This window comes from Malaya genurostris, chromosome 3 (genome assembly GCF_030247185.1).
Source record: "Malaya genurostris strain Urasoe2022 chromosome 3, Malgen_1.1, whole genome shotgun sequence".
Classification (NCBI taxonomy): domain Eukaryota; kingdom Metazoa; phylum Arthropoda; class Insecta; order Diptera; family Culicidae; genus Malaya; species Malaya genurostris.
Genome location: NC_080572.1, coordinates 121,096,627 through 121,109,550, shown reverse-complemented (window position 1 = coordinate 121,109,550; position 12,924 = coordinate 121,096,627). Strand labels below are relative to the sequence as shown.

The window sequence follows — 12,924 nt, the reverse complement described above, 5'->3', positions numbered from 1 at the left end:
GTGACCACTAAGTCTGGCTAGACCAATGCCATTTGCTTCTACCAAATCCATTCCGGAAAATTTGTCTTTGAATCGCAGGTTGAGCTAAAATCAGTGTACTCATTACGTGTGATGATTGAAAATATTGAACTTACCATGCTTTTTTAAGACCCGACGTTGAAAACCACAAAATTTAAGCTGCATTTCGCTCGACTGATAATCTTTGGTCCCGAAATGTGCAGAACATACGCGCCAATTCTTTTCACTATTGTACTCCAGCCCGCAAAAAATATACCAGTTTTTATAAATAGACAGATCATTTCCTCTAATTCGACGATTGAAACATCCCAGAACAAAACACCGCATTTTATTGTCAATATTTTCGCAAACAGAATCAACTCTAAATATTTTCATAAAAGCAACTCCCGGAACGTCATTTCTTTATGTTTTTCTTCTTCACGTCTCTCTGTTATTCCAAAATAAAATGACAACCGCACTAACACATAGAAAAACGTGATCACCAGGTATTTTACATCGTGATACGATAGCACTTGCTGGAGCGCCATATCTTTGCCACCGGGCTGCATTTGCAAGATAAATCTGGCAACCTGACAACGCTGTTGACAAGTTCACCAAGGCAGAAATGCCAAAATAAGTTTATTGTATGATATTTTGGATTCCACCAGAACAATGTTGGTTTTCCGAAATCTGCAAAAAATGCACGAAGTCGTATATTGCACTGATATGCAGACAATAATTTATGTGTACCTTATTTTTATTCTTTATACCGGTAAAATATGAGTTATGACACCTGGCATCATATTGTTCGTGAGCTGTGAAATAGAACAATTTTTTAAAGATTTTTACTGGCATCCCTGATCGAAGAAGCGAACGCGAGCTTTATCAATCAATCGAGTTTGTTCTGAAGCAAAGTTTGCATCATTTTTCGTTATTAATTTTGGACGTCGGATTTTGCGTGTTCCTCGCATGTGAGTTACGCTTTTTGGTGTTAAATTTGTTGACATCGACGTAATAGTTTTTTGTGCAGTGAAATTTCGCAGATCGGAGGTTAGATCGTAGTTTTTTCATCGATGGAAACACGAATTTTGATATAGACTGCGACGGGAATTATAATAACCTCAAATTTGTTTTTCCACTTGCGCGTTGTACGTTGAATTCTATATTTTTTTTGTGTGTGTTATTTGTTAAACCGATGTGCGTTTCGAAGGACATTCCAGTGATGCCAATAAATATAAGTAGAAAAGTTTCTCAAAATATACTTTCTGCTAATTTCAGTCAATTAATTAAACGATTGGTTTACCGAATGATTTGTAAACTTGTTCTCAACAGCGAACTGTTAAAATTTACTGCCTTGTTTATCATTTAATACCGTAGTTTCGTAAGTTGCCAATTAGATGATTGATTAGATAATGTGCGGAAAAAAATATTCAGATTTTAGTAAATTATTTAATCGACTGTAATTTCATTGTAGCATTTTAGCAACACATTGAAACATTTTTGAGTAATTCGAACTAATACACTGTTTTCCGCAAACAAATCTGAAATGCAATGCATGTACTTCGTAGGTTTGATGAAAATCTTTGTATTACCTGAATCATTTGATTTGTCGAAATGTAGGGTAGGCGGCTCAATCCATAAACGGCCCTTACACGATCATTAAAAGTGTCATTACTAAGTAATGACACTTCTGCTCAAACGCTCGTTATTACTGCATTACTGTACATCATTACTTTTTAGCATTATACGTTCATTATTAATGATGAGTATTTGTAACTACTCCAGCAATAGCAATATTTTTATTTTCGTTTAGCTGAAAATAAATTTGATTTGCAATTGAAACGTTAAGGTTAATGAAATATTTACAATTTAAATCTACACTGTCATTTTTTCGCGTATAGTTCTAAAGATATTCAGCACTTCCACAAAAAAAATAAGAAGAAGAAATAATGTTGCTAATGATGGAAAATCCGAAATTCCATCATTACTCGTGTCATTATTGAACTCGTAGACCTTACACGATCATTAAAAGTGCCATTACTTTTTAGTAATGACACTTTTAATGATCGTGTAAGGGCCGCTATAGGACGCTGATCTTAGAGTGAAGCCAGAGAGAAAACGACGAAGCGATGCGAAACTTGACAGATTGCACGAGGTCGCGCGGCAGAGCTCCATCTATTCAAGTTCAGCAGGAAATGACAAGTATGTCAGAGTGAGTGCGATGCGATCGGCCTCCTGTCACGACGCCATCTTGATGAGATCAAAATCGGAACTTCAAAATCAGCTGATTGCAACGTAAACAAACAATTAGTAATGCAATTATTTTCCGGTTTACCTCGTTTAGAGGTATTAGCGAATTTTGGGTCGACTCTTTCACAATAACTTGTCGGTTTAGCTAAAATACAGCAGACAGTGTTTCAGGACATCCACAGCAGGTAATTTTCACAATTTGAGATTCGCGTTGAGTATTAAAACATCGCAGTATTTGGGGCTCAAAACGCGAGGGGCTCAACGTAATCGGTGTACTTTCAAATGGCTGGTGCTCACATACCGGTGTCAGATGGCTGGATGCGATCGATCAGTAGTCGCTTTGCAACGCATCGAGTTCACTCTGACCTATTTGTCATTTTTTCTGCTGAAATTGAGTGGACGGAGCTCTGCCGCGCGATTCCGTGCGATCTGTTGCATTGCTTCGCTTCGCCTCGCGTGTCGCTTTCTCTCTGTCTTCACTCTTATAAGCCTGTTGTCGTATGTTCTAGCCCTGGCTTGGAAGGATTCTTAGTGTCAGTAGAATCGTAGTAATAGCCATGCAATGATTCTGAACACTAATTGTGTTGCGAAGTCTGTTGAAACAGGAAGATTAAATTCTACAATAGGAATGTATTGCCAAGGTTTTGCTTTGCAAGTTTATCTATACTAATGTAACCATACAATTTGATCTCAACGCATATCACCATTTCTGCATAACATATGCTGTCCATACTCGCATATCAGTCCCATATCGATTTTCGCCAATATTGAGTTTGCTTCAGAAATGAAATCTATCCTCAATATACTCTCAGAAATTGCAATAAAAGTTAAGAGTTTGTTCAGTAAAATGTGAAAAAAATAATAACTCATGTCTGTCCCATATGCAAAGTACCCGATAGTCCCATTCAGTGCAAATTTAAATGTTGTTGCAACATTTGAATAGCAAAGGTGTATTACCGATATTTTATGTAATAATACCATGACTTAGCATTAGGTAGCACAATAAATCAAAAAACTACAAGGATCAGCCCCATCGGGTTGTTCGAGCCGTTGATGTGGAACAAGGCAACAAAAATTTCTAATGATCGACATTTTCAATTAATCGTCACACTTTTGAACGCAAATGCACGAGAGTCTGCTTAGATTGATCTTTATTAGGAACCAACACCGAACACACGAACCCAGAATATAGACTCTATTTGTCGTGATTTGTATTTGTTTTGTATCCGACGAAATTACATCAATAGCCCAAATGTATGCAATTATATGTTTGTATATGCTTGCGATACGGATATCGATATTTAAGCTTCTCTTCGCCAAGTTTGTGTTCAAGTTTTGTACGCAAGCAGTTATTTTTATAGCATTTCTGTACCATTACTACCATTCTGCAATTTCGGTATTCTCATTATCAATCGAGTTCATCTCATATAAATTAGAAATTAATCATATGCACTCAAAATTTACCCTGGGGTGGTTGTCAATTTCTCAGGCGGAACGACAAAACATGGGATTTCATCCAATCTTGCATGACACAAGATCAGAGCATACCAATTAAAGGTTCAAATCGTTTTATGGCACTTTCTGTCTTGCTGGCTAGCAACAACCTACCTTTAGCATGGTACCCGTGGGACTGAAACGTTAGCTTTTTTTTTTTTTGCATAAATATCTGTTTATTAATCTTATTTTTGTGTATTACATCAACATTTTACAGTACAAGTGTTTTGACCCTTTGGCCTTTCATCTTTGTTGTTCATACGATTCGTTATTAATAATAGGTGTTTTAGTTACTCTTGTTTTACATACTAATGTTTAATCATAATATTTATTTTAATTATTTATAAAATGTCTACCTACTTATAACTATCCCTAACCTAATACGTACAAATTTTGAATTATTTGTATTTCAGAGATTGAGCACCTCTCTTCAAATTTCGTGCAGTATTGTTCGAATTTTTGTTCTAGTATATCCAGTGAGGCCATCTCATGTACTTCACTAGTCCTTGTCCAAGGGGGTAGATTTAGAATCATCTTTAAGATCTTACTTTGAATGCGTTGAAGCCTAAGTTTGTGTGTTCGTGCACAACCCCGCCAAACAGGGACTGCGTATTCAATTGCGGGGTAGATGATTTGTTTATAGACAGCCATCTGATTCTTCAGGCATAGTTTAGATGTTCTACAAATCAGCGGATACAGAGACCTAATGAGTATGCTGCATTTTTGAACGATTTTGTCAACATGTGACCTGAATATCAGATGTCTGTCAAAGGTGAGTCCTAGATAGATAACTTCATCGGACCATTGAATGACCTCATCACCGAATCGTATTCTGCATTCGTCTGATGGAACAAGTTTTGGAGATCTTGAATGTGGAAACAAGATGACCTGAGTTTTTGCTGCATTGATCACAATTTTCCAGCTTGTAAAATATTCTGTTAAAGCGTCCAGATCTGTCTGTAGTTTATTTTTCAGAGCATTAATGACACGACCTTTGTAAAGAATGGCAGTATCATCAGCAAATTGTGACAGAACACCACCACCTGGAAGAGGTGGGATGTCTGATGTGAAAATGTTGTATAGAATGGGACCTAGGATACTTCCCTGGGGTACACCAGCAGGAATAGTAAATCTTTCTGAAAGTGCATTATTCAGAGAAACCTGGAATGCTCTATCTGCAAGATAATTTTTGATAATTTTAATAAGATACATGGGAAAATTATACCGATGCAGTTTGAACACCAGTCCATCGTGCCACACATTATCGAATGCCTTTTCAATATCCAATATTGCCATGGCAGTCGTTTTGGACACTGATTTATTTTGCTGGATGACGTTGTTAACCCTTGTGAGCTGGTGGATGGTGGATCTTCCTTTCCGGAACCCAAACTGTTCTTCCAGAAATATATCCTGTTCATCTGCAAAAGCAAGAATTCGCCTTTGTATTGACTTTTCAAACAGCTTGGATAGGGCAGAGAGTAAGCTGATGGGCCGATAGCTCTTGGAAAAGGAAGGATCTTTCCCCGGTTTCAAAACTGGGATAACTTTAGCTAACTTCCACATTGAAGGGAAGTAACCAAGCTCCCAGCACCTGTTAAAAAGTTTAGCTAAGAAGACAAATGAGCGAATACTCAAATGTTTCAGCTCAATGTTGAATGTGTTGTCGAAACCGGGGGCCTTCATATTTTTGGATTTTTTCACAAAAGCCATCAGCTCATTCGCAGTGACTCTACTTTCCTCAGGAACTAAGCTGTCTGATTGGTCAACCTCAGCTACGCTATCAGCAACGGCTCTTTCATATGGACTAACAATGTTGAGTCCTAAATTGTGAGAACACACAAACTGCTGGCCTAGCGCATTTGCCTTCTCTACTGGTGTGATTAAAGGTATTCCTTCAGCTGCGTCCTGGGGTGACATCAGAGGAGGAATAGGCTTCGGTTTTTTCTTAAGCACCTTCGTTAAGGACCAGAAGGGCTTTGAATGTGGGAGAATTTCTCGAAGCTTTTGCTGGAAGTTCCTGTTGCGAAGCTCAGATATCCTTTCCTGGATTATCCTAGTTAAGTTGTTATAAGTAGTCTTCCTATCTAGGATGCCAGTTCGTTGATACTGCCTCCGGTAGATATTCCGAAGTCGGATGAGTTTCTTGGTGACACTGTCGATTTGAAGAGAGGAACTCGGCATATGTTGTACTGGAACCGTCCTATCACGAGCGACTGTGATTGAATGCTGGAAGGAAGATAGGGCCGCATCGATTTCCATCGGGGAATCTAGTGGAACATTGATATTAATAAGTTGGTCGGCGATTTGTTGAAATTGGACCCAATCGGTGCGATAATAGTTCCTCCGTGGTTGAATAGGCACTGTTTCTGGTGAAGATCCCAACGTCAATATTACTGGAAAGTGGTCAGAAGAGAGCTCGTAGAAGACAACCGGAGAGCTGTCTATGGCGATGTTGCTGATGAATATATCCAAAATGGAATGAACTCCCGATCTGGAAAGTCGCGTTGGTTGATCCGGAGCGAAGATGTTGTATTGTCCAGCTTCGTAATCTTCGGCAAGTACGAATCCGTTTCGATTCTGTCTTCTGTTTCCCCACAGCTCATGCCGTGCGTTCAGGTCCCCAGCAATGATGAATTTGTTCTGTCGTCGAGTGAGCATAGCCAGATCTCGCTTCAATGATGCACACGTACCATCTCGAAGATTGGTTTGTTTGGGGCAGTACGCTGCAATGATGATGATGGGTCCCATCGTCGTTGTAATCTCAATTCCGATGGCTTCTATGAGTTGCAATTTAAAGGCTGACAGAAGCCTGTGCTGAATGGATCGTTTAATGGCAATGGCAACTCCCCCTCCTCTGGTAGTTGCCCTGTCGAGCCTGTGAATCCTGTAATTGGAAATAAAAATAGAAATTTCAGGTTTAAGATTAGTTTCAGTTAAAATAGCAATATCGGCATTCTTCTCTTGAAGAAAGTCGGACAATTCAGCAGTTTTGCTCCTGAGTGAGCAAGCATTCCAATTTACTATAACCAACCCATTATATTGCATATTCGATGATGAATTTGCCTAAGGCGTTGATTTGCTCTAACCGCGTTCTGCAGTTTCGTAGTTTTGTTGTCATTGTTTCAAAAATGACGATCAGTTGTTCAGCAGAGAATAAATCACCAGAGTCATCCTTTGCTTGTGGTTGATTATTGCCCCATCCAGGAGGGATTCTTGAGGAAGATTCTTTTTGAGATCCAGCGGCTGAAGTCTTTGGATTGCGGCGAGGAAGTGGCGGCAAATTCGGAATATCCCTCTTCGGTGGGAGCCGTGGGAAATTAACTTCATCCTTCTGTGGAACATTCTTGCGCGTTGATTGTTTGCGGGACGCCTGTTGTCGATTTTTTGTGAACTCAGCACGTTTGGGACACGATTTGCTAGTAGATGGATGGTCGCCATCACAGTTCACACATTTTACAGCGATGTCATCTAGTAGGCAATCGTTGGTATTGTGTGGTTCGGCACATTTCCCGCACCGACTTTTCATGTGGCAATTCCTCGCTCCATGGCCGTAGTTCAAACAGTTCGTGCACTGTGTGACATCCCGATGTACCGGTTTATACTTCTGCCATTCGATGATTATGTGAAATAACGATTTAATCGTTTTCAGTTGACTCGTGGTGATGGAGCCCTTCTCCAGATGAATCAGGTACAGTTGATCTCTAAACTTTTTGTCCGTATTATGGCGCTTCATTTTAAATACCATCAAAGGCTTTAGTCCAGCCTCCGACAGTGCCTGCTTTAGTTCGGCTTCCATCATGTCGGGTAGTCCTCGAAGTACAACCTTCATAGGTTTGTTGGCGGCAATATCGTGTGTGAAGTATTCCGCTTTTGTCTGCTTCAGATAGCATTCCACTCCTTTGTAGTGGTTCAAAGCCGGAACAGTTATTTTGTAGCCTTCAGTACATAAACGGATTGTTGCCTGTAGTCCTTTGCTGATCAGTGTGTTGAAATCCGAGCGTAGAGTTGGTGGGAAGCCCTTCAGGTAGAAAGGCGGCATTTTTTCCTTCTTCTGCAGTTCCTCTTCGACATCTACTGGCAGATCAGCATATTGGTTTTTACTCAGCAAACGGTCGTTTACCTGTACATCACTTGGCTTCAGACGCTTAGCATCCTTTGGATCCTTCTCGGATCTATGGCGGTTTTTACCCATAGCTTGGGTAGGTAGACAACTGCGAATAAAAAATAAAACAAAATCGAAATTAGTCGTAATAGGTTATTCGTCTATCCACATCGAGTGTTAGATGACGAATATGAAACGTTAGCTAAAATTTCGCTTCTATTTATAGATTCGCGTGCTTCCAACAGCATCGTTTTTGCATCGATTGACCAAACAGAGCGATGCTTTCCCTTTGATATACCGCTTACTCCTTCAAAACCGTCGACTATGGCAGGGAAATCCGGTATACCGGAGATTTTTTTTAAGACAAAATAGGTCACTGCTAGCTATTAATCAACATTTAAATGATACACAATTAAAAATACATGGCTATGAACATTCAAATCAATACGTAGAAATATTACCTATCAAATGGTGACATAATACAGGGTGATTTTTTAAGAGCTTGAGAACTTTTTTAAACAATAAAACGCATAAAATTTGCAAAATCTCATCGGTTCTTTATTTTAAACGTTAGATTGGTACATGACATTTACTTTTTGAAGATAATTTCATTTAAATGTTGACCGCGGCTGCGTCTTAGGTGGTCCATTCGGAAAGTCCAATTTTGGGCAACTTTTTCGAGCATTTCGGCCGGAATAGCCCGAATTTCTTCGGAAATGTTGTCTTCCAAAGCTGGAATAGTTACTGGCTTATTTCTGTAGACTTTAGACTTGACGTAGCCCCACAAAAAATAGTCTAAAGGCGTCAAATCGCATGATCTTGGTGGCCAACTTACCGGTCCATTTCTTGAGATGAATTGTTCTCCGAAGTTTTCCCTCAAAATGGCCATAGAATCGCGAGCTGTGTGGCATGTAGCGCCATCTTGTTGAAACCACATGTCAACCAAGTTCAGTTCTTCCATTTTTGGCAACAAAAAGTTTGTTAGCATCGAACGATAGCGATCGCCATTCACTGTAACGTTGCGTCCAACAGCATCTTTGAAAAAATACGGTCCAATGATTCCACCAGCGTACAAACCACACCAAACAGTGCATTTTTCGGGATGCATGGGCAGTTCTTGAACGGCTTCTGGTTGCTCTTCACTCCAAATGCGGCAATTTTGCTTATTTACGTAGCCATTCAACCAGAAATGAGCCTCATCGCTGAACAAAATTTGTCGATAAAAAAGCGGACTTTCCGAATGGACCACCTAAGACGCAGCCGCGGTCAACATTTAAATGAAATTATCTTCAAAAAGTAAATGTCATGTACCAATCTAACGTTTAAAATAAAGAACCGATGAGATTTTGCAAATTTTATGCGTTTTATTGTTTAAAAAAGTTCTCAAGCTCTTAAAAAATCACCCTGTATTAATAATTGATACAAAATTGACTGAGCTGTAATTGTTCAAAACCTGACCACATTTCTACGTGTATTTTTCTGAAGTTTCTAATTTGCACCCCTATATAGAAAACAAAAATGTGTTCCACATTAAAATTCGGAAATAAAATTTTAATCGTCTTTATCTCTACATGTCGATTTTGTCGTGAATACGACTTACTTTACTATGGGGCGCCTTTTCAAAATTTACCCTCTGAGAGAGTGATAAGTTTTTGATCGTGAATATCTCCTGTTATATCTAACGAATCAACATAATTCTTGCTACATGCCATCGGAGATATGATCACAATTTTATGCTAAAACTTTCAGTTTTGTGACATATTCTTAAATAGTTCACAATTAAACTTTTCTGAAATGTTTGGTATAAACGAGTATCAAAGAGGATAATTCATATGGCGCGTTTGCCTTTCTCGTATTTTGAAAGCTCATAGCTCAGTGATCTGTAGAAGGATTTATATAATCTAACAACCAATAGAATCGAAAATATTCAACTTGAACGTGTATTACAACAATATTGAAGTTTTTCAATAGTACACTATTGAAAAACCTGTTTGATTTAACCCATGACAGCACCAGCCAATCAGAACGCGAGATGTCTGTATCTATACAAGAGCATCCATATAAAAGTTGAATGGTTCACTTTTCCTATCATTTGCTGAGCAACTCTCCCCGAAACAAGACACACGACAGCAACATCGAGGACCTGTCGTCTCATTGTTTCCCGATATGAATGCACGAGACACCGTCAGCACAATGAAACCGAAAAAGGCAGCCAAAAAGTCCAGCAAGGCCCATTGCCGAAACAAGACACACACGAGAACCATCTCAGATCTCAATATTTCCTACCAAAAGATTCATCAAGATGGGAGTTAAAATAATTTGCACCGTCACTAACACATTCAATTACGAACGGCAATGCGAAAGCGAAAGTGATGATTTTGAACACATCTTTATACTAGTTTACAAATATGCCGTGTGAAACAGAGTTGCCACAGATCAATATGTATTTTTGTCGCGAGTACTTTAGTATGCGGCCGAAAACAAAAATTGTTAGAACAAATGTTTCCACTTGATTTGCGCATTCTACTTTCCAGGCGTATCAGAACTGGCTAAACTTAAAGCAATTCTAAATATTTCTTTATCACAGTGATGTGGTCATCCTGAAAAGGACGGGGTTTTCAACGGATGGCCAGCTGCAGATGACGAGGGAAGATTTTCGTTTTCGTTGTCATGGGCAGCGTTACCGGTCAACTCCAACACTTCGGCAACCAAGTACTCCATCACTGCCGCCAGATAGACCGATGCACCAGCACTGACACGCTCGGCGTAGTTCCCCTTCCGAGGCAAACGATGGATTCTGCCGCCAACTGGGCACTTCAGACCAGCACGGTTTGAGCGGGACTTTGCCTTGCCCTTAATTGTTCCTCCACAGCTCGACGACCCATTCAGTATTACTGGCTGCCGCTCTGCTAACTCTCTCTTTTATATCGTTTCACTGTTTCCCGTTCTGCGTATAGGAAAGGAATTCTAACAAAGGGGACGTCCTACCGTGCTACCACTAGCACGTATAAAAGGAAATGTGATGTGAGAAATAGCGTCATTTAAGTTAAAGCAGCTACTCTGTACGTACGAGACACCGTCAGAACGATGGCTCCGAAGACAGGTAGAAAAGCAGATTTGTACCGTCACTAACACATTCAATTACGAACGGCAATGCGAAAGCGAAAATGATGATGTTGAACACATCTTTATACTAGTATGGGGTCGTGTGAAAATATGCCTTGCGAAACAGGGTTGCCATATATACAGATTAATCTGTATTATCATTATTATTATTATTATTATTATCATTATTATTATTATTATTAGAATCACTCTTGCATACCGAAGATCGTAGATACATTTCAGACCAGGCCATTGCAATTGTCTCGTACTGAAATTTCGAGAAGAATCAGATATCTTCGAACTTCATAGCTTCAATAAAAATAAACTACAAATTTGTCGTACCTAGCTTCCTATATTAGCAAATTAAAAATGAATTGTTTCAAGTTTGGAATATATAGTTGTAGAATAGTAGCTGTTTAATGTAACTAAACTGTACTTTAATGTAGGTGTATCGCTTCAAATTCTATTAGTGAATAAGAGGAAAGCTTGCACAATTCATACAATCAATCAACTAACTGATATTCGGAAAAGTGATGGGAGCGTGTCAGTTTTTTCGTATTCACGACATCCAGTTATGTCTCTGACATTACTCACCCGCCTTTTTTATATGGGACTGATATGCGAGTATGGTCAGTATGGGATATCTCAAATTTTGAATTTTTCAACAAACACAGATGTTCTAAGATCATTAAATGCGAAACTTTAATTATTGATTGAATTTTAAGAAAGTATTATTCATTTTATTTTTAATGAGAACATTCAAGATAACGACTTGATTGGCAAACGATATAATTTCGTTTAGTGACAGTGACGTTATGTGTGAATTTCTCCATATGAAGGCATCTAACTATGTAATTTTGACGGTGACAAAGGTTGACTGTGACGAACCGAGAAATAGCTGGCGAGCTATGAATAATAGAATGATAATTTTCACACCAGACGATAGAGAAAGCATTCCTCAATTGTTTACATATATATGGGTTACTCTCAGCGCGTAATCCTTTTCTAAATGCGTGTACAAAATACGTAATCTGGCAGCGTTTGGCAACACTGGCAATTATCTTTCACCTTCTAAATATATACATTCCTGAAGATTGTATTCGCTATAAGAGATGCCAAATGTAAAGGCGTATATCATTCTAGAAAACAACCCACATTATATTATAGATGAATAATTGAACTTTTTGTTACCTATGATAGATGAATTTGATGATTTATTTTAGTGCGAATAGAAGCTTGGTGTTAATTTTATTTTATCGTGACCTCAAAAAATCATGGCATCTCTGATCCTGACATGCAAGTGAGCGCGGAAAAGTGTTTAAAATAGACGTGCAAAACCTGTAATATAAAAAGCCGCATAAACAAAAAATAGAATCAGTGGTTTGACAGCATTAGTGATTGTTTTTATTATTTCATAGGTTGTGACTAGTACAAACGTCATATCAAACATTCTACGATTGAAAAAAGTCACGCAAAAAAACGGAGTTAATCTTTCGTACACCTTTGCGGTGTCGTGATCCGTAAGTGCCGTGTTTGCAAGTGAATCTGTTTTGGTGTTAGTTCGTCTCCCGGCAGTATCTACGACTTGATAGTGTATTAGTGCAGGAATGGCCCACCAACCAAAGCTGCACCGACGGGATCTGCTGCAACCATACGTGACTGGTGGAACAACTGGAATAACCGTAGCCGCCGGACCAGGAGAGACCGCAAGCAATCAGTCAAGCCATTCTGAAAAACGCAAACACCGTATGTTAGAGTGTGATAGTGATGAAGATGATTTTGCCGGATTTGATGAGGACGCCGCTGGTAGCGAGAACGGTAATCGATTTCATTGCTCTACTCATTTTTTTTTTGACTTTCGGGGTGTATGTACGCTCGCGCTTCCATTTTCATTTTCTGCTCTCGTGTCAAAATCCGATTGTCGCGATTTAATAAAATGTCACCCAGTTGACAATATTATTGCAAACAGGTTCCAA

General features: G+C 39.0%; 1 protein-coding gene across 6 annotated transcripts in view; it reads left to right on the top strand.

Moving 5' to 3' along the window:
* Positions 1-871: 871 nt before the first annotated feature.
* Positions 872-12,924, top strand: part of LOC131435391 (uncharacterized) — a 33,383-nt gene continuing 21,330 nt past the window's right edge. Inside the window, exons 1-2 of one of the 6 annotated variants that reach the window (XM_058603222.1) lie at positions 872-968; positions 12,367-12,766. In XM_058603222.1, coding sequence (XP_058459205.1) covers positions 12,556-12,766 — 211 coding nt within the window. In that variant the 5' untranslated portion in view covers positions 872-968; positions 12,367-12,555. Of the gene's footprint in view, positions 1,146-11,255; positions 12,767-12,924 lie in introns of those variants that run through there. The other 5 variants (XM_058603220.1, XM_058603224.1, XM_058603221.1 and 2 more) reach the window with 5 other exon arrangements.